Source organism: Salmo salar, chromosome ssa25 (genome assembly GCF_905237065.1).
Source record: "Salmo salar chromosome ssa25, Ssal_v3.1, whole genome shotgun sequence".
NCBI classification, from domain to species: Eukaryota; Metazoa; Chordata; class Actinopteri; order Salmoniformes; family Salmonidae; genus Salmo; species Salmo salar.
In genome coordinates this window covers 26,987,342-27,008,697 of record NC_059466.1, presented here as the reverse complement: position 1 = coordinate 27,008,697, position 21,356 = coordinate 26,987,342, and the positions used below count along the sequence as shown (strand labels likewise).

The 21,356-nt window shown below is 42.6% G+C and overlaps 1 protein-coding gene across 2 annotated transcripts in view; it reads left to right on the top strand.

The window, feature by feature from the left end:
* Positions 1-21,356, top strand: part of LOC106586461 (pre-mRNA-splicing factor CWC22 homolog) — a 60,820-nt gene that overhangs the window by 23,079 nt on the left and 16,385 nt on the right. For both annotated transcript variants that reach the window (XM_014173806.2, XM_014173807.2), the window contains exons 11-14: positions 2,133-2,195; positions 2,507-2,614; positions 3,461-3,545; positions 10,646-10,706. In XM_014173806.2, the coding sequence (XP_014029281.1) occupies positions 2,133-2,195; positions 2,507-2,614; positions 3,461-3,545; positions 10,646-10,706 (317 nt within the window). The remainder of the gene's footprint in view (positions 1-2,132; positions 2,196-2,506; positions 2,615-3,460; positions 3,546-10,645; positions 10,707-21,356) is intronic.

The following is a 21,356-nucleotide window of genomic DNA, read 5'->3' as shown; positions in this document are numbered from 1 at the left end:
ATAGGTCCACAGACGACGCAATCACACTGCACACTGCCCTAACCCATCTGGACAAGAGGAATACCTATGTAAGAATGCTGTTCATCGATTACAGCTCAGCATTTAACACCATAGTACCCTCCAAACTTGTCATTAAGCTCGAGACCCTGGGTCTCGACCCCGCCCTGTGCAACTGCGTCCTGGACTTTCTGACGGGCCGCCCCCAGGTGGTGAGAGTAGGAAACATCTCCACCCCACTGATCCTCAACACTGGGGCCCCACAAGGGTGCGTTCTCAGCCCTCTCCTGTACTCCCTGTTCACCCATGACTGCGTGGCCATGCACGCCTCCAACTCAAGTCATCAAGTTTGCAGACGACACTACAGTGGTAGGCTTGATTACCAACAACGACGAGGAGGGGAGGGCCCACCCTCGACATCAACAAAACAAATGAGATGCTCGTGGACTTCAGGAAACAGCAGAGGGAGCACCTCCCTATCCACACCGACGAGACCGTAGTGGAGAAGGTGGAAAGTTCCACGGCGTACACATCACGGACAAACTGAAATGGTCCACACAGACAGCGTGGTGAAGAAGGCGCCACAGCGCCTCTTCAACCTCAGGAGGCTGAAGAAATGTGGCTTGTCACCAAAAACACTCACAAACTTTTACAGATGCCCAATCGAGAGCATCCTGTCGGGCTGTATCACCGCCTGCTACGGCAACTGCTCCGCCCACAACCGTAAGGCTCTCTAGAGGGTAGTGAGGTCTGCACAACGCATCACCGGGTGCAAACTACCTGCTCTCCAGGACACCTACATCACCCGCTGTCACAGGAAGGCCCCGCTATCATCCAGAAGGCGAGGTCAGTACAGGTGCATCAAAGCTGGGACCGAGAGACTGAAAAACAACTATCTCAAGGCCATCAGACTGTTAAACAGCCATCGCTAACATTGAGTGGCTTCTGCCAACATACTGACTCAAATCTCTAGCCACTTTAATAATAAAAAATTGGATGTAATAAATGTCACTTTAAACAATGCCACTTTATAAAATGTTTACATACCCTACATTACTCATCTCATATGTATATACTGTACTCTATACCCTCTACTGCATATTGCCTGTGCCGTTCGGCCATCGCTCATCCATATATTTATATGTACACATTCTTATTCATTCCTTTACACTTGTGTGTGTGTATAAGGTAGTTGTTGTGAAGTTGTTAGATTACTTGTTAGATATTCCTGCACTGTCGGAACTAGAAGCACAAGCATTTCGCTGCACTCGCATTAACATCTGCTAACCATGTGTATGTGACCAATCAAATTTGATTTGATGTGGAATTTGACTGACTCGTGACTGCCGGTGTGGCAGTAATATGGTCACCACAACAGTCCTATCCTCACCCTACTTAATTGCACTGTTCTGAAATAACTGACAATGTGAAAGCCAGCCAATGGTTAGCTTCCACCATGTGGTTTTCAACTATCAAGACTATTCAAATCTGTGTAAATGAAGGGGAGAAGAGAACATGTTTTTAAGAAAATCCGATTGAGCCATATCTGTGATGGCTTAGTTTTCAGCATGACTGTTCATTGCCAGGGGAGAGAGAATACCCTGTCCCATTATTCAGTCAATTCACCTGCTGTCCTTTAGGGCCCTAAGGATTATGAGCTAATTATACTGGTATAGCTGGGGGTTTCCTCTATCAGTCTCTCTATAGATGTCCCAGTGTGGAATGATGTTCTCTGAGAGGAGAGAAATCGCAGCGTTCGCCTCTGCCCTCTTTATCTCACTCCCTCGCTCTCTCGTAAAAGAGGGTTATATTTTCAGACTGACATTAAGATTCCGCTTCTATTTATGTTTGTTCAATTCAACAGATGATGAACATCTTTTCTGTAGCTTCAGCACATACACACTTGTCCTAATTGGAAAATCTATACAAGCGTCCCTTCAGGGTGCAAGAGAAGGGAAGAAAGCCATTATCACTTTAAGCCCTGATATGAAATGCATCCTAATACACAATGAGTGTGTTTTTATGGGTAATTACTTCTGATTGTGGCTCATTTGCAATGACTTTAATTGCTCTGGAATGTAGTAATTGCAAACGAATGGTTGCTATTAAAAACAATAATGTTCTGTATCTTGCAGATGTCTTTAAGATGGATACAGACTTCTTGGAGAACGAGGAGAAGTACAAAGCAATTAAAAAGGGTGAGTTGCTAGATGGATCACAATGCCAGTGATTGCCCTAAGGCAAAGCACAGCATTTGACTTTGAACTGAATATGGTTTAATGTGTAATGGGTTATTGTTGTCTGGCAGCTACCTAGCTAATGTTGCAGCTACTACATACAGACTTTATACGCTGATCAACTGAATTCCACCATAATGTGCCATAATTTCAGATGGTTATTGTAAAAGATGGTGTTCTCCATGACATACCTGGTTAAGTAAATACAAATGTTGGAGAAAGTATGTGTGCTAGTGTACAGTATGTCATATGACCATCTCTTTTCCCCACAGAGATCCTGGATGAGGGCAGCAGCGACTCTGGAGAGGATGCCGATGGAAGTGATGATGATGAAGATGATGATAATGATGGAGAAAAGGAGGGGGAAGAGGGTGGAGATGGTATGCATGCAACATCTTATTGATTTGAAAAATCACAGATTAACACAGAAGGACACTGACATTCAACAATTACAAAGAGAATGGTTCAAAACCCTAAACATGTGACAAGAGGAAGGATACTGTTATGTTAACAGTGCTCAGTTCAGTGACGTGTTCTGTCCTCTGTACTGCGGTAACTTGGGGACAGTGGTGGTTATAGTGGTGGCCTTGGCTGTCCTTGATGGTCCCAGAGGTAATCTGCCCCAGAAATCTCATCATCCCCAGTGGCTCAGTACTGCAAAGGAAATGCACTGCATACCAAGACCATTAGGTAGGAAGGAGACCTCTGAATCTCTGTGTGCATCCTAAATAGCACCCTATTCCCTATATAATGCACTATAATGGGTTCTGGTCAAAAGTAGTCCCTTATATAGGGATTAGGGTGCCATTTGGGGATGCACAGGGTCATTTCTCAGTGTCTCGATGCTATCCCATGGCAAGCAAGAGATCGGTCACTGCTTTTACGTTTCACTGACTGCTCTCTCCTAGATGGTCTGTCAGAACACTTCGGCACTCTATTCATTAAACTTTGTATCAACTTCAATGACCCCAGGTTTGTTATTATAATACATGCCACTTGGACACTTTTATCCACAGCGACTTCAGTAAGTGTATTCATTTTTAGTATCTTGCGGGAATCAAACACACGACTTTGGCGTTGGCAGCGCCATGCTTGAGAAATGCAAAAGAATGAGACAAACCGATTGACCTCTGTGTGGAGACCGATAGCATGACAACACCTGACAGTGTAACAATCAATATAACCCTCCTTCATCCTTATAACTTTGTACTGTTTTCCTTTTATAGAAGCAGAGAAGGTCACCATCTTTGACCAGACGGAAGTCAACCTAGTCGCATTTCGCCGTACCATCTATCTCGCCATCCAGTCAAGGTGGGTAGTTGTGCGTGTGTGTGTTAGGGCTGCACGATATGTGCCAAAAATCTATTTGTTTACAAAGATTGCGATTATCAATATTTATTGCAATTTAGATCAAAACACTTTGATCCCCGGGACAACCCATACGAAAAATATGTATGAACGCATGACTGTAAGTCACTTTGAATAAAAGCGTCTGCTAAATGGCATATATGCCTTAAAGTATTCATACCCCTTGACTTATTCCACATTTTGTTGTTCCAGCCTGAATTCAACATGGATTAAATAAAAACATTTACTCTCACCCTTCTACACACAATACCCCATAATGACCAAGTGAAAACATATATATTTTGAAATGTTAGCACATTTATTGAAAATAGAAATATCTCATTTACGTACCGTAATTTCCGGACTATTAAAAATTAGCAGTAAGCTTTAGTTGTCTTTTTGCACTGAGTCAATTCCTCACGCTGCTGTTTCCAACGTCTTATCATCGACTCATTAAGACCAAGCTCCCGTGCAGCAGCTCTATTTCCTTTTCCAACAGCCAGATCAATCGCCTTCAACTTGAAACCTGCATCATTCTCCGTGTCTTTGCCATGATGAGGGTGACAAAATGACTACCGTAATCAGAATGATGGGAAGTTTGAGAGCGCACGATTTAATCTAAACAGTAAACAAAAAAGTTGTTTGACCTTAACCCGTTCGGCAATTTCATTGGCTAATGAAAGCTTCATGCCGCCAAAAAACTGAGCATGTCACAGAATGTGTGTTTTTGGAGAAAAAAAATTGAAAGCGGGAAAAATCCATATTAGTCGCGTCATTGTTTAAGCCGCGAGGTTCGAAGCTGGGGAAAAAAGTTGCGGCTTATAGTCCGGAATTTATGGTAAGTATTCACACCCCTTTGCTATGACGCTCCAAATTGAGCACAGGTGCATCCAATTTCTTTTGATCATCTTTGATGTCACTAGAACTTAAGAGTCCACCTGTGGCCAATTCAACACACCTGTCTATGTAAGGTCCCACAGCTGACGGTGCATGTCAGAGCAGAAACTACCATGAAGTCCAAGGAACTGTCCATAGATCTCCAAGATAGAATTGTGATGAGGCATACAGTACCAGTCAAAAGTTTGGACACACCTACTCATTCCACGGTTTTTCTTTATTTTTACTGTTTTCTAAGTTGTAGAAAAATAGTGAAGACATCAAAACTATGAAATAACACATGGAATCATGTAGTAACCAAAAAAGTATTAAACAAATCAAAATATATATTTGAAATTCTTCAAAGTAGCCACCCGTTGCCTTGACAACAGCTTTGCACACTCTTGGCATTCTCTCAACCAGCTTCATGAGGTAGTCCCTGGAATGCATTTCAATTAACAGGTATGCCTTGTTAAGTTAATTTGTGTTTATTTCCTTAATGTGTTTGAGCCAATCACTTGCGTTGTGACAAGGTATGGGGTGGTATACAGAAGATAGCCCTATTTGGTAAAAGACCAAATCCATATTATTGCAAGAACAGCTCAAATAAGCAAAGATAAATGACAGTCCATCATTACTTTAAGACATGAAGGTCAGTCAATCTGGAACATTTCAAGAACTTTGAACGTTTCTTCAAGTGCAGTCGCAAAAACCATCAAGCGCTATGATGAAACTGGCTCTCATGAGGACCGCCACAGGAACGGAAGACCCAGAGTTACCTCTGCTGCAGAGGATAAGTTCATTAGTTACCAGCCTCAGAAATTGCAGCCCAAATAAATGCTTCAGAGTTTCAAGTAACAGACACATCTCAACATCAACCATTCAGAGGAGACTGCATGAATCAGACCTTCATGGTCAAATTGCTGCAAATAAACCACTACTAAAGGACACCAATAAGAAGATTTGCTTGGGCCAAGAAACACGAGCAATGGACATTAGACTGGTATGATGAGTCCAAATTTGCGATTTTTGTTTCCAACCGCCATGTCTTTGTGAGATGCTGAGTAGGTGAAAGAATGATCTCTGCATGTGTGGTTCCTACAGTGACACATGGAGGAGGTGCTGTGGGGGTGCTTTGCTGGTGACACTGTCAGGGATTTATTTAGAATTTAAGGCACACTTAACCAGCATGGCTACCACAACATTCTGCAGAGACACGCCATCCCATCTGGCTTAGCCCCACTATCGTTTGTTTTTCAGCAGGACAATGACCCTACACACCCCCTGGCTGTGTAAGGGCTATTTGACCAAGAAGGAGAGTGATGAAGTGCTGCATCAGATGACCTGGCCTCCACAATCACCTGACCTCAACCCAATTGAGATGAATTGGGATGAGTTGGACCGCAGAGTGAAGGAAAAGCAGCCAACAAATGCTCAACCTATGTGGGAACTCCTTCAAGACTGTTGGAAAAGCATTCCAGGTGAAGGTGGTTGAGAATGCCAAGAGTGTGCAAAGCTGTCAAGGCAAAGGGTGGCTACGTTGAAGAATCTCAAATATAAAATATATTTTGATTTAACACTTTTTGTGGTTACTACATAATTCCATATGTTTTTTCATAGTTTTGATGTCTTCACTATTATTCTACAATGTAAAAAATAAAGAAAAACCCTTGAATGAGTAGGTGTGTCCAAACTTTTGACTGGTACTATATATCTGGGGAAGGGTATAAAACAATTTGTAGAGTGTTAAAAGTTGGGAAATAGAAGAAATATGGCTTTGCCTAGACCAAACAAACTGGGGAACCGGGCAAGAAGGCCCTTGATCAGGGAGGTGACCAATAAACCTATGACCACTCTGACATAACTACATAGTTCCTTGGCTGAGATGGGAGAACCTGCCAGAAGGACAATACTCTACCATAAAGCTCAGATTGGTGAAGTGCTGTAGAGTGGCCAGACGGATGCCACTCCTGAGAAATGGCACATGACGGCACACCTGGAGTTTGCAAAAAGGCACGTGATATTCTGAGAGTGTGAGACAAAAATGTAACTCTGGCCTGAATGCAAAGCGTTATGTCTGGAGAAAACTAGGCACAGCTCATCACCCATCTAACACCATCCCTACCATGAAGCATGGTGGTGGCAGCTTCAGAGTGCAAAAGACCTTAGACTGGGGGCGAAGGTTTACGTTCCAAAAGGACAATGCATACAGCCAAAGCAAAGCTGGAATGGCTTCAGAACAAGAATGTGAAAGTACTTGAGTGGCCCAGCCAAAGCCCAGACTTGAATCCCATTGAAAATCCGTAGAATGACTTAAAGATTGCTGGTCACTGCGGCTCCCCATCTAACATAACATAGCTTGAGAAATCTGCAAGGAAGAGTGGGAGAAAATCCCCAAATTCAGATGTGCAAAGCCGATGCAGACTTACCCAAGATGACTCAAAGCTGTTATGGCTGGTGTTTGGCATGACAACTAATAAAAAAGACCAAATAGTAGAAGTTGTGACGGTAGAAACCAAAGCTGTAATCGTCGCCAAAGGTGCTTCTACATAGTATTGACTCGGGTGTGAATACTTGTGAATTAGATTTCTGTATTTCATTTTCAATATATTTGGTATTATTTCTAAAAACATATTTTTAATTTGTCATTATGGGGTATTGTGTGTAGATGGGTGAGAAAAAAAACAGATTGAATTCAGGCTGTAGCACAACAAAATGTGGAATAAACTGAGGCGTATGAATCCTAATTGAAGGCAGTTTGTGTGTGTGATGTGAACCATTGGAGTCATAGAAATAGAATGAGTAGGCTATTCTAATTATATGGCTGGTGTTTGGCATGAAAACGAATAAAAAAGACCGTATAGAAGGAGTTGTGACAGGGTAGAATCCAAAGTGTTTCCCAGGAGACCCGAAATACATTTTGAATAGAGATGTTATATTCAGACAAGATTTTAGAATGCTCTTCACATGTTCGTCTGACTCAGAACATGTCATTGCACAAACAACATGCGGCCTCAGTCACTGGCAGCAGCCTGTATTAGAGAAATTAACATAAGCAGCTAACACTTTTTTGGGGAGGCACTTGGTATGGAGCTTTAACTAACTAGCTGTTTGCAGAGATAAAGATACAAATAGTCTAATACAGAAAACGTGGATTGACACGAAGAAGCAAACAGAAGCATGCCGACTCAAGCTGAGTGACTGAATCTAACAGCCAGCTGTGCCTGCTTGAGTGACAAGGGGCGGGACTTGGTTTGTGTCGGAAGCAAGCAGCTGCATGAAAGCGAGGGTGACTGGATAGAGACGACAAACACATTGCGATTTGCGTATTGCACATGTCAACGTCGCAATTTCTATTAAAATTAAATGAATTGTGCAGCCCACTTACTGCAGCCCATCCTCTGTTTCTTATCCAGTATCAGGATCTGGTCAGCATGGTGTGTTTCCTATAACCTCGTGTGTGTGTGTGTTAAAAGGATTAGACGTGCTGTTATGTTTCCCAGCTGTCACTGAGCCCTCCCAAGTCAGGTGAAGTGGTGAAATGATCACATTTTGAAATTCAAATGAACCTTCAATTTGCCTCTCTCGCTCCAAATTTCAGCATCATTCTGCTAGCTTGGCTGACTTGCTTTTTTTTACACTACTTACATTGCATACCCCATACAAATTGTTCTGCACATAACTTTACTGCCTGCTTTGGCCTAAACCCCCTTTTTGATGCATTTTAATTTTGATAAATGCTGATTTTTCACCCTTTCCCACTTTTTCACAGGTTTTATAGAGTGAATGCAGAGTGCATCTGCAAGTTAGCTATACTTTTTGCAATGGTTCACTGATATGACTCAATCACCCTTATTGAAATCCATCTTATTTTTTGTGTGTGTCCGTGCTGCCTAAATGCGCTATTTTCATTTAAGAAAAGTAAACTAGATCTGCCAAACCAAACAGAATGGGAAAGGGTCCAGATCCAGAGATGTTTTCAGCAGAAATGGGGCAGTAGACTTTTCCTCTGGGCCAAACCTAGATGGCTGAAAATCACTCCATGTCCACAGCAGATAGACAAGTCTTGAAGAAAGCAGTTTATTTAAAGCTGTATTTGTGGAATGTTTTTTTCTTTTAATTGAATGAACATTTTTTGTTTTGCACGCATTCATAATTAATTGGCATGAAAACATTTTATTGGGTTAAGTTCTTGGTGACGCAGACTTCTGCAGAGCAGAATTTAATAGCATTGTGTTAAGGGATGTTGGGGTAGATTTTGAAGAGGAACAGACTTGTCTATTTTCATAGAGACGGGGGCGTTTTAAACCAGGTTTTAGTGACTAGCTAAAACATTGCTATTAGGGACACTGCTGCAGCAAGTGATGAAGTAGGCTATTCATTCATACGCAGCAGCCCTGCTGAAGTCTAGGATCAGAATGCACCATGCTCTAGTTTAATCTTTTTGGGAAGTTTTCTCTCTTTGCGCTGGGTCTTTTTCATTAAAGCACACCATACATTTATCCAGGTAGTCCAATCACAGTTTCTTCCATTTTCTGCCTAATGAAAAAAACCTGGCCATGTAGGTCAAAGAGAATGGCAACCATTGTTGGCAATTTTTCTTAGATTCTGCTTCTCTAAATCTGAGCTGGTCTTTTTCCAGCTGGTGTAGGAAGGAGAGAACAGAGCAGACTTACTCCCAAGACGATGTAGGTGGAAGGATGACACTGCAGAGCAATCCACATACTATCAGACACACCGCAATGTTTGGAAGACCAGAGTACATAGCCATCGACTGTCTCAGACATACTACCTCAGGGCCAGTCATATGTTGATGATGCTGAAAGCTCCTCTCCTCGTAAGCCCTTTCAGATAAGAGGTTATACGTGTGTGCAGTCTATTTTAACCTTGTTTCTGATTGAACGTCTAAAGGCCACTAATAGACAGGCTGAGTATTTCTATGTGCAGTGTAAGCCTCCCACATATTTTGTATTATATGTGTTTGCATACTGCAATGCACGTTTGTATAGCATGGGGACATAGACATTTGGCATATTTGTGGCCTTCCAGTAAAGGTAAGTACTTTGTCATAGCCTAGTTTGTCACATTTTCCATAATTCTTCCATAATTTCTGTGATATACTCAAATCAGTTTCCGTGGACCGGCCGGCTTGTCTGTCTGTGTGATAAATAGCCACACTGTACTCAATCTGAAAGAGGTAGTTCTGTGGTCCTGGTTCTCTCTTAGCCTTTTTACATTTTGCCGACCTGAATCGAACTGGGCTGGCTTGGCTATTTGTGTCTCACATTGGCCCAGTTCAACTCCACTTGGCCTATCTGGGTTTGGCTCTGTTGTGTGAGAAGGTTATCTGTTCCAGCTGGTAGAAAGGCAGTAACATCAACATGGAGAGAGGACTGAACTTTAGGAGCCCTGATAAGTGATCACATAGGAAATTAGATGAGGGTTTACCTCTACAGATGCGTGAATATAGCCGGTGTGATGCATAACCTGCGGAGTTACACGCAGATCGGTGTCTCTTTCAAACGGAGCTTATACAAATTGTCCTTTATGAATGTGATATAATAACGTTTGACATGTCACATGTATTGAAGAAGGCTATATAACCGTCACTGGGATTATCCAACCTCTGTGTTTTAACACCGTCCTATCAGAATTCCCCTGTCTAGTCATGGTAAAGGAAATGGTCGGGACAGTTTCTTTCTAGTGTTGTGTGGTTTTGGAGCACGTGGATTGTCAGCGGTTAGAGAATGGATGCAGAATGCTGGTGGAAATGTATGAATGAAATGAGAGGTCCATGGTGTTTATCACAGTTTTACACCATGTCTGCAGAATGCAGTATTGACTGCTTCCTAAATGCAGTTGGGTTGGATGGAATTTTCCAAAGTGATCAAACAACAAAATAAGACATCTTCCCCATGTTTGTTTATGGATATATAAAGTCTAAATGCGTACTGAATATACTTCTAAAATAAACATGAGGGCAGATAAAGTTTCTTTTTCTGTGATAAGTTTTTAAAATTCCATCCAAGCAAAGACATGACCCTGCCTAGTGCCTGGACACTCTGTCCATATGGCATGATAAAGCTTTTTGGAATATGATAATGCAAACTTATGCACTTATTGGCAAATTATTATTCTCTTATTAAGTTATGATGAATAGTGAATACAAGTTTCTCTTCTTTCAACAGTTTGGACTTTGAGGAGTGTGCCCACAAATTGATCAAGATGGACTTTCCTGACAGCCAAACGGTAGGTTCCAATACTTCTCCTCCCAGTACCCTTCCACCAGTATACTTTTCCCCTAGCTGCCAGACCGCCATATCATGGCCATCTAATCTAAAGAGCTTCCAGAGCTGTTTATCCAAACTTTTAGCTTCATCTAAATAGTTTCTGGTCTGCTGGGTTGTTGGATTCTTCAGTCACTCGGGAAGCATTTGTCATCTTAATTTCCTTGTTTTGCATCTTCGCCAGGCCAAAGAAAGCCCTCGTTTAGGAACTGGGTGTTCCCCACTGATTTAGCTGATCAAGGAGTTTGTTTCCCCAAAGTGTCCCTTTTTTTTTTTTTAACCGTCACAGTTGTGGACATTATAATAACAAGCTTCAATATCTTGTGGTCTTTACAGTAGAACCCCAGTAGAGAGGAGAGGAGGTTAGAGACCATCCTACACACCGTTAATGCACCTACACGTTTTATGTAATGCAACGCAGTGATTTACTGCCTGTGATTTATGTTACCTTAAAATAGCTGTGCGATAGGTCATGTTTTCTCATGGCCAGCCTACAGTACACATGTTTGTGGGTGGAAATAGTATTATGTGATCGCTCTCATGTACCTGTACTCTGCAATATATTTGGTCTCATATGCAATTGTAAGTTGGCTACTTCCATAAGAAATGAGTGTTAAAAATAATGCTATGATGTGTAAGTAAATAGTGAAAGAAAATATACCCAGGCGTCTTTGATACATCTGTCTTTTCCCTGCTTTATAAAGGAATCACTGAGGTGTATATCATGGGTACACTGTGCTATATAGCCACAGGGCCAGCAGTTGTATAACATATCAAATGGCTGCTTTTGTGAGCTTACTACTAGGTCATTTTTAACATCCAAATAATTCATCAGTTTGTGCCCATCTAGTTATTTTGTGTAGGAATAGAGTTGTGCATGACCAAGTTTAGTTGTATTCATATAGTACTATAGCTATACTGTTATTCTTAAACTTGTATTTCTCTTTTCTTTTTGCTCATGAATAAATTAAATACTAGACTATTTGGTTCATGTTTATGTAACGTGGTATTTTAATGAGCATGTTCTCTGAACCTATGGCTGTGTTTTCATCACCGCTTCTACATCAACATTACCTATTATAATAGAGTCTAGAACACATGCTGCTGTGTTCCAAAACATCATTGTGAGATGAAGACAATCAGGATTCTGCTACAGTTCTATTTTCTCATGGCTGTCATCCAGACCTTGATTGTAATTGTTTACTGGTCACTTGGTCCAGCTCAGACTGTAGAGCCTCAATCATAACCTGGGTAATAAGAGATTTAGGCTTGACTACTGTAACTTTTGGAAGTAGGGCCTAGTTTACTCTGCCCCTTCCTGCCCCACTCCTCCTCCTTATAAAATCAGCAAAAAAATAAACGTCCTCTCGCTGTCAACTGTTTATTTTCAGCAAACTTAACGTGTAAATATTTCTATGAACATAACAGGATTCAACAACACACATAAACTGAACAAGTTCCATAGACATGTGACTAACAGAAATGGAATAATGTGTCCCTGAACAAAGGGGGGGGGGTCAATATCAAAAGTAACAGTCAGTATCTGGTGTGGCCACCAGCTGCATTAAGTACTGCAGTGCATCTCCTTATGGACTGCACCAGATTTGCCAGTTCTTGCAGTGAGATGTTACCCCACTCTTCCACCAAGTCACCTGCCAGTTCCCGGACATTTCTGGGAGGAATGCCCTTAGCCCTCACCCTCCGATCCAACAGGTCCCAGATGTGCTCAATGGGATTTAGATCCGGGCTCTTCGCTGGCCATGGCAGAACACTGACATTCCTGTCTTGCAGGAAATCACGTACAGAACGAGCTGTATGGCTGGTGGCATTGTCATGCTGGAGGGTCATGTCAGGATGAGCCTGCAGGAAGGGTACCACATGAGGGAGGAGGATGTCTTCCCTGTAATGCACAGCGTTGAGATTGCATGCAATGACAACAAGCTCAGTCCGATGATGCTGTGACACACCGCTCCAGACCATGACGGACCCTCCACCTCCAAATCGATCCCGCTCCAGAGTACAGGCCTTGGTGTAACGCTCATTCTTTCGACGATAAACACGAATCTGACCATCACCCCTGGTGTGACAAAACCGCGACTCATCAGTGAAGAGCACTTTTTGCCAGTCCTGTCTGGTCCAGCGACGGTGGGTTTGTGCCCATAGGCGACTTTGTTGCTGGTGATGTCTGGTGAGGACCTGCCTTACAACTGGCCTACAAGCCCTCAGTCCAGCCTCTCTCAGCCTATTGCGGACAGTCTGAGCACTGATGGAGGGATTGTGCGTCCCTGGTGTAACTCGGGCAGTTGTTGTTGCCATCCTGTACCTGTCCTGCAGGTGTGATGTTCGGCTGTACCGATCCTGTGCAGGTGTTGTTACACGTGGTCTGCTACTGCGTGGATGATCAGCTGTCCGTCCTGTCTCTCGGTAGCGCTGTCCTAGGCGTATCACAGTATGGACATTTCAATTTATTGCCCTGGCCACATCTGCAGTCCTCATGCCTCCTTGCAGCATGCCTAAGGCACATTCACACAGATGAGCAGGGACCCTGAGCATCTTTCTTTTGGTATTTTTCAGAGTCAGTAGAAAGGCCTCTTTAGTGTCCTAAGTTTTCATAACTGTGACCTTAATTGCCTACCGTGTGTAAGCTGTTAGTGTCTTAACGACCGTTCCACAGGTGCATGTTCATTAATTGTTTATGGTTCATTGAACAAGCATGGGAGACAATGTTTAAATAAACCCTTTTCAATGAAGATCTGTGAAGTTATTTGGATTTTTACAAATTGTCTTTGAAAGCCAGGGTTCTGAAAAGGCTGTCTTTTTTAGCTCTCTCTTTATTTCACTCTTGCCTACTATCCTTTCCCCTATCTCTGTTACCATAGCAGTCACAGATAATTAGAGATGGAAGAAGATGGAGAAAGGTCTTTGTATTAAATGCGTAGACGAAGGTCTTTTAGTGAGGAGTGACTGAGTGCTGATGGGCTGTTCACACGGTGCTGTCATTTAGGGACAAGACACTTAAACCTGATTTATACAGGTTGACCTACAAATTCGGCAGTTCCTGTCTGGCTGAAATACAAGGTCATTAGACTGGAGGGGAACACAGGAATTGTGGTTGCTCTATATCCTCTCTTGATGATGTAATTACATTTACATTTTAGTAGGGCTGACCCCATTTTGTCGATAGGCTGTTGGTCGCCCGAGATTTCTTTTGTCATGGTGCACAAGACACCTGTCTCAGTGGACTAATACATTGTGGATGGCACATTCCATCACTCTAAGACAGGGCTCTCAAACCCTGTTCATGGAGAGCTACTGTCCTGTAGGTTTTTGCTCCAACCTGAATCTGGCACACCTGATTCTAATAATTAGCTGGGTGATAAGATTAATCAGGTTAGTTACAACTGGGGTTGGAGTGAAAACCTACAGGAGGGTAGCTCTCTAGGAACCGGGTTGGATAAAGCAATTTCACAGATTCGGCTGTTTTTTTATCTTTGCTATGCTATAATAAAGGCTTTACAATTGTTTTCCTTAGAACAGACTGGTATTACTTATAATTGATTTAGTGTTTACACTGTTCCAAACAGGCAGAAAAATATATGAATCTAACGGCACCTGTTTGTCACATAATATGCACGCAGCTCTCGCTCCTATATCCTCCCTTTTCTTGATGTCCTTATTGTTATTATTACAATTATTATGATCATCATTATAATAATAAGTAATGTCGTTATCATTAGTAGGCTTTGTACAACCACCCCCCTAGCTGTAGGCCTAAGAGCGTGTCCTGTTTAGTCTAAATACCATAACTTACTTAGGCCTATATTTCAAATATATAAGCTACTGTATCAATCAATCATTCATTTGTTCATGCCATCACAGCATACGAGACATTCATGCTTTGAAATGCAATCAAGCATTTTAGTTTAAAAATTAAATAACAATGGGAGCTTTGAATAATTAGCCTACACAAGAAATAAACCGCAATTCACAAATGTGTGCAACTGTTTTTTGTCTGCTGTAATAAAGGCTTTATATATTTTTTTCGTCAGAACAGACTCTGGGACACTTAGTTATTTATAATATTGTAATCTAAGAGCAACTGTGTGGCACACAATACTCACGCAACGCTTGCTCCTATATCCTCCTTTATCTTGATCTCTAGTAGTTTCCACAAATGAGTCTGACTTCCCCTTTCCCTCCTGAACAACCAGTAAACATTCGCCTGTTTCGAGTTTCTTTTTCACGTCCTCCGCATCTATTTTGCTGTCACTTGTTACTGTGTTCTGAATTTATGACCAATTAATTTGTGATTTATGATAAGCTATAGGTCAGGCCCTATTGGTCACATGCATGAGATGCGTACATGTTTCACATAAAGAGAGCAAGGGTTGAGGGAGTGTTTTTCCAAACAAATTGAGGATTTCAGTGACAGAACTTGTCAGTCAGAAACAAGTAAGAAACTAAATCGCTGAAATGATGTTGCAGCTTCAGCACGGACAGTGCAATAAACACTTGCTGTGGTGCCTTTTTGCTGAAGTAGGGAGGAGAGCGAGACAGTCGCACATTCACTCGTTGTCATTTTAAGTGTGACCATCGGGCTCTTTTTTTTTGGGTCATTTGTTAATTAATTATTTAATCACAGTGTGCTTAAAGCATCAGACAAGCTCAGTGCATATGTAGTTGATTTTAATCAAACACATAGGGTGTGTGTCCAATATATGGAAAAATAATGTTAAACATTTCTACCAATTGATTGGTAGAAAAAACAGGATGACTCTCTGTCGACCAAGATCATTTATTTGAGTTAGACAGCCCTACATTTTATCCAGAGCCACTTGCAGGACCAAGGGCATATTGGCAGATTTATTTTTTGTTACCTAGTTTGCTCGGGGATTCCAACCAGCGATTTTTCGGTTACTGGCCAAACGCTCTTAACCGCTAGTCTACCTGCCACCCACATTGAAGGCCAGTTTCCTGGATTCCGATTAAGCCTACTCCAGGGCTCCTAAGAAAGAACTTTAAATGGTGATTTTTTTTCCACTGACCATGCTGTTTAGTCCAGGACTAGGTTTAGGCTAATCTGGATCAGATAAACTGACCCTCAATGACTTTCAGTCCTCAATGTATAGTATAATGTCATAACTGGGATGAGCCTGTAAGCATCAAACCATCACCAGGCCTTTATTGCTAGATAGGCCTATATGACAGTCACACAGTACTCAGTACTTTGAAGCTCCTTTGGCAGCGACTACAGGCTCTTGGGGATGATGCTACAAGCTTGGCACACCTGTATTTGGGGAGGTTCTCCCATTCCTCTCTGCAGATCCTCTCAAGCAAGCTCTGTCAGGTTGGATGGGGAGCGTCGCTGCACAGCAATTTTTTGGTCTCTCCAGAGATGTTCGATCGGGTTCAAGTCGGGGGGTTGGCCACTCGAGGACATTGAGACTTGTCCCAAAGCCACTCCTGCATTGTCTTGGCTGTGTGCTTAGGATCATTAACATGTTGGAAGGTGAACCTTCACCCCAGTCTGAGGTCCTGAGCACTCTGGAGCAGGTTTTCATCAAGGATCTCTCTGTACTTCGCTCCATTCATCTTTTCCTCGTTACTGACTAGTCTCTCAGTCCCTGCCGCTGAAAAACATCCCCACAGTGTGATGCTGTCACCACCATGCTTCACCGTAGGGATGGTGCCAGGTTTCCTCCAGACATGACGCTTGGTTCAGGCCAAAGAGTTCAATCTTGGTTTCATCAGACCAGAGAATCTTGTTTCTCATGGTCTGAGAGTCTTTAGGTGCCATTTGGCAAACTCCAAGCCAGCTGTCATGTGCATTTCACTGAGGAGTGGCTTCCGTCTGTCCACTGTACCGTAAAGGCCTGATTGGTGGAGTGCTGCAGAGATGGTTGTTTTTCTGGAAGGTTCTCCAATCTCCACAGAGGAGCTCATTCAGAGTGACCATTGGGTTCTTGGTCACCTCCCTGACCAAGGCCCTTCTCTCCCAATTGCTCAGTTTGGCAGGGCAGCCAGCTCTAGGAAGAGTTTTGATGGTTCCAAACTTCCATTTTAGAATAATGGAGGCTGCTGTGTTCTTGGGGACCTTGAAAGCTGCAGAAATGTGTTAGTACCCTTACCCAGATCTGTGCCTCGACACAACCCTGTCTCGGAGCTCTACGGACAATTCCTTCGACCTCATGGCTTGTTTTTTTTTTTTTTTTCCTCTGATATGCACTGTCAACTGTGGGACCTTAATATAGACAGGTGTGCCTTTCCAAATTATGTCCAATCAGTTGAATTTACCACAGATGGACTCCAAGTTGTAGAAACATCTCAAGGATGATCAATGGGCACAGGATGCACCTGAGCTCAATTTCTTCTCTAGTAGCAAAGGGGCTGAATACTTCCTTTGTAGCCCAGAGAAATACCATAATAAGCTGCAGGGATGGTCAGAGCTGCATTGGTTTTTGGTAAGAAATTGCTCAGTAAATGAACCCAAAGCATGACTGCTCTCTTTCAACAAACTGCTTTCATGGTAATGAACCAAATATGTTATTTAAAGTGAAATCTCTCTTTAATGCTGCTGGGCAGCATGCACGCATAGAGAACTATTTCTATGTGGTTCTATGTCTCTGCATATATAATCCTCACACTTCCTATAGAGGCTACCTGAGCGTGTAATACCCACCCAGCTGCAAGGACTCAGGGAGTGTCAGTGATGGGGGTTTCTGCCCTCAACCAGGTGGACAAGGACACAAACATTCTATAATTCACATATTCTAGGCTATGGGTACACATGCATTTAGAGAATTCCTTGGACCGACAGCCAAGTGGATAGGATAAGAACAGAGACCTTGAGCTTATGGACTGCTCAATATCTTAGCTTTGATTGTATCGACACATTAGAAAAGCTAATGACTGAAGCAGTGATTGTCAACCAATTCACAACCACAGCAGAGTATAGCCCTATTCTCTTTTCACGGCTCACTGGACTGTGGGCACACACAGAAACGATGCCTGTCTGCCTCTGTTTTTAAAGGAGAAAAAATACAGTTGAAGTTTACATACACTTAAGTTGGAGTCATTTAAAACATTTTTTCTACCACTCCACACATTTCTTGATGACAAACTATAGTTTTGGCAAGTCGTTAGGACATCTACTTTGTGCAATATACAAGTAATTTTTCCAGCAATTGTTTACAGACAGATTATTTCACTTATAATTCACTGTATCACAATTCCAGGGGATCAGAAGTTTTCATACACTAAGTTGACTGTGCCTTTAAACAGCTTGGAAAATTCCAGAAAATTATGTCATGGCTTTAGAAGCTTCTGATAGGCTAATTGACATACTTTGAGTCAATTGGAGGTGTACCTGTGGATGTATTTCAAGGCCTACCTTCAAACTCAGTGCCTCTTTGCTTGACATCATGGGAAAATCAAAACAAATCAGCCAAGACCTCAGAAAAAAAATTGTAGACCTCCTCCACAATTCTAGTTCATCCTTGGGAGCAATTTCCAAACGCCTGTTCATCGGTACAAGCAATAGTACGCAAGTATAAACACCATGGGACCACGCAGCCGTCATACCGCTCAGGAAGGAGAGGCGTTCTGTCTCCTAGAGATGAACGTACTTTGGTGAGAAAAGTGCAAATCAATCCCAGAACAACAGCAAAGGACCTTGTGAAGATGCTGGAGGAAACGGGTACAAAAGTATCTATATCCACAGTAAAACGAGTCCTATAACCTGAAAGGCCGCTCAGCAAGGAAGAAGCCACTGCTATAAAACCGCCATAAAAAAGCCAGACTACGGTTTGCAACTGCACATTGGGACAAAGATTGTACTTTTTCGGAAATGTCCTCTGGTCTGATGAAACAAAAATAGAACTGTTTGGCCATAATGCCCATCGTTATGTTTGGAGGAAAAAGGGGGAGGCTTGCAAGCCGAAGAACACCATCCCAACTGTGAAGCACGGGGGTGGCAGCATCATGTTGTGGGGGTGCTTTGCTCCAGGAGGGACTGGTGTACTTCACAAAATAGATGGCATCATGAGGATGGAAAATTATGTAGATGTATATTGAAGCAACATCTCAAGACATCAGTCAGGAAGTTAAAGCTTGGTCGCAAATGGGTCTTCCAAATGGACAATGACCCCAAGCATACTTCCAAAGTTGTGGCAAAATGGATTAAGGACAACAAAGTCAAGGTATTAGAGTGGCCATCACAAAGCCCTGACCTCAATCCCATAAAATTGTGGGCAGAACTGAAAAGGCGTGTGTGAGCAAGGAGGCCTACAAACCTGTCTCTGTTACACCAGCTCTGTCAGGAGGAATGGGCCAAAATTCACCCAACGTATTGTGGGGAAACTTGTGGAAGGCTACCCGAAATGTTTGACCCAAGTTAAACAATTTAAAGGCAATGCTACCAAATACTAATTGAGTGTATGTAAACATCTGACCCACTGGGAATGTGATGAAAGAAATAAAAGCTGAAATAAATTATTTTCTCTCCTGTTATTCTGAAATTTCACATTCTTAAAATAGAGTGTGATCCGAACTGGCCTAAAACAGACGTTTTACTAGGATTAAATGTCAGGAATTGTGAAAAAAATGAGTTTACATTTATTTGGCTAAGGTGTATGTAAACTTCTGACTTCTACTGTAGATTAGAAAGGGTTCTTGGGTTAAAAACATGAAGGGAAATCCTTATTTTCAGTCAGCTGCCTGTCTCTGTCTCAAATCTATTCTCTTGGACTTAACCTGAACTGGAATTTACATCAACCACTAGTTATAAAAATGCTCTTGGAGTTGTATTGCTGCGGTGTTCAATGATGTCTTGCAGATGACTTTCCAAGAGCCTAACTTATTTCATCTAGCCTATTAAACTGCATGCTTTCCCGAGTCATACTGGGAGGACACAAGTTTTCCACAGCCATCTCTCTATCATTAATTTTACTGACACAAAACGATCCCACCTTGTCTAGCGTATTGTTTTGTTGACATTTGGAAAGTTTACCGTCAAATTAGCTGTTTCCATCAAGCCTGTTGACATGTTCACTGCATGGCCAAAGGTATGTGGACCCCTGCTTATTGAACATCTCATTCCAAAATCATGGGCATTAATATGGAGTTGGTTCCCCCTTTGCTGCTATAACAGCCCCCACTCTTCTGGGATGTTGGAACATTGCTGCGGGGACATCAAATCAAACTTTATTTGTCACATGCGCCGAATACAAGTTGTAATATTTGTGTTGTGGAGAAATGACCAGGCAGGAGACGGGAGTACAGTTCGTTTTCGTTTAGTCAAAACCTCTCGTGCTCCACAGCCCCCGGCACAGTAGTGCGCATGTGCATTTCCTATTAGGTGTAGTAACGTAACACTGCCGTAATACATTACTACTTAGTAACAGCATAGTAACTAATATAAACAGATGTAGATCCCAGATACTACACTCCTCCCCCATAGTGTTTAACTCCCAAAGAACAAGGTAAATATGTTAGGGAACTACTAATGCAATATCTGAACAATGCATTCTTAAAACATTTTTCAACTACTGGGTTGAAGCAGATTTTTCTGAGCCCAGCACAAATCCAGAGGATTATTCTGCCCCAAAAATTGAGTTTGTCCTCATAACTAACCCAGGTAATGTCCTTTTTTTCTTTTTATCTAGGACATATTAAAGTGTTTGTTTGTTTTACTGTCTGTTACCTCCTGAAACAGCTCAACTCACAGGTCAAGCTTTTGAGGTGCCCTTCGCTGTCGAATAGGATATCTCCGCTCTTCCTGGGCTTCCGGTGGTGGGCCAGGTTCAGGTGGAAGGTCAGGCTCTGTCTCTCCCGTACGTCCACAGTCAGGAGAATAGTCCTGAGGGTCGTTATTGTTCTTGTTCTCTCGGCATGTCTCTGCTGGGGCGTTGGACCGTAGCAGATGATCCACATGAACGTTGACCTGGCGATGACCAATTTGGACTTGGTAAGTCAAAGGTCCTCTGCGTTGCAAGATCACACCTGAGTTCCACAGGCGCTTGGGGTGTCTGAAATCACGTACTATCACCCTCTCTCCCTCTTTGAATTCTCTGACAGTCTTTGAGTGTCTGTCATGAGCTTTCTTCTGCTGTAGCTGGTGCTTTGCCTACGGTGCTTGACAAATCTGGTTTCAACAATGTCAGGCGGTTGGTGTTTCAGAAACAGTTCAACTGGTGTACATTCCGTTACCGTGTGTGGTGTGTTACGGTAAGTAAACAGGCCTTTGGGAAGCCTTTGGTGGGTGGGCACAGACTGAACCTCGAGTCTAGTCCAGGCCTTCTTAAAGGTTTGCACGGCTCTCTCTGCTGCTCCGTTTGATGCCGGATGGTAAGGTGGTGACAGGATGTGCCTTACTCCGTTGTTCTTGAGAAACATTTCAAAATCGTTTGACATGAAAGGAGGGCTATTGTCTGATACGAGCTCCTTGACTAGTCCGACGGATGCGAACAGGTGTCTGAGAAGATTGATGGTTTTCTCAGCTGTGGTCTGTTGAGTAGGGAACATTTCCATCCACTTGGAATGGACATCGACGACAAGGAAATGTTGCTTGTCAATCTCGGTGTAATCCACATGGATGCGTTCCCAAGGTGTAGCA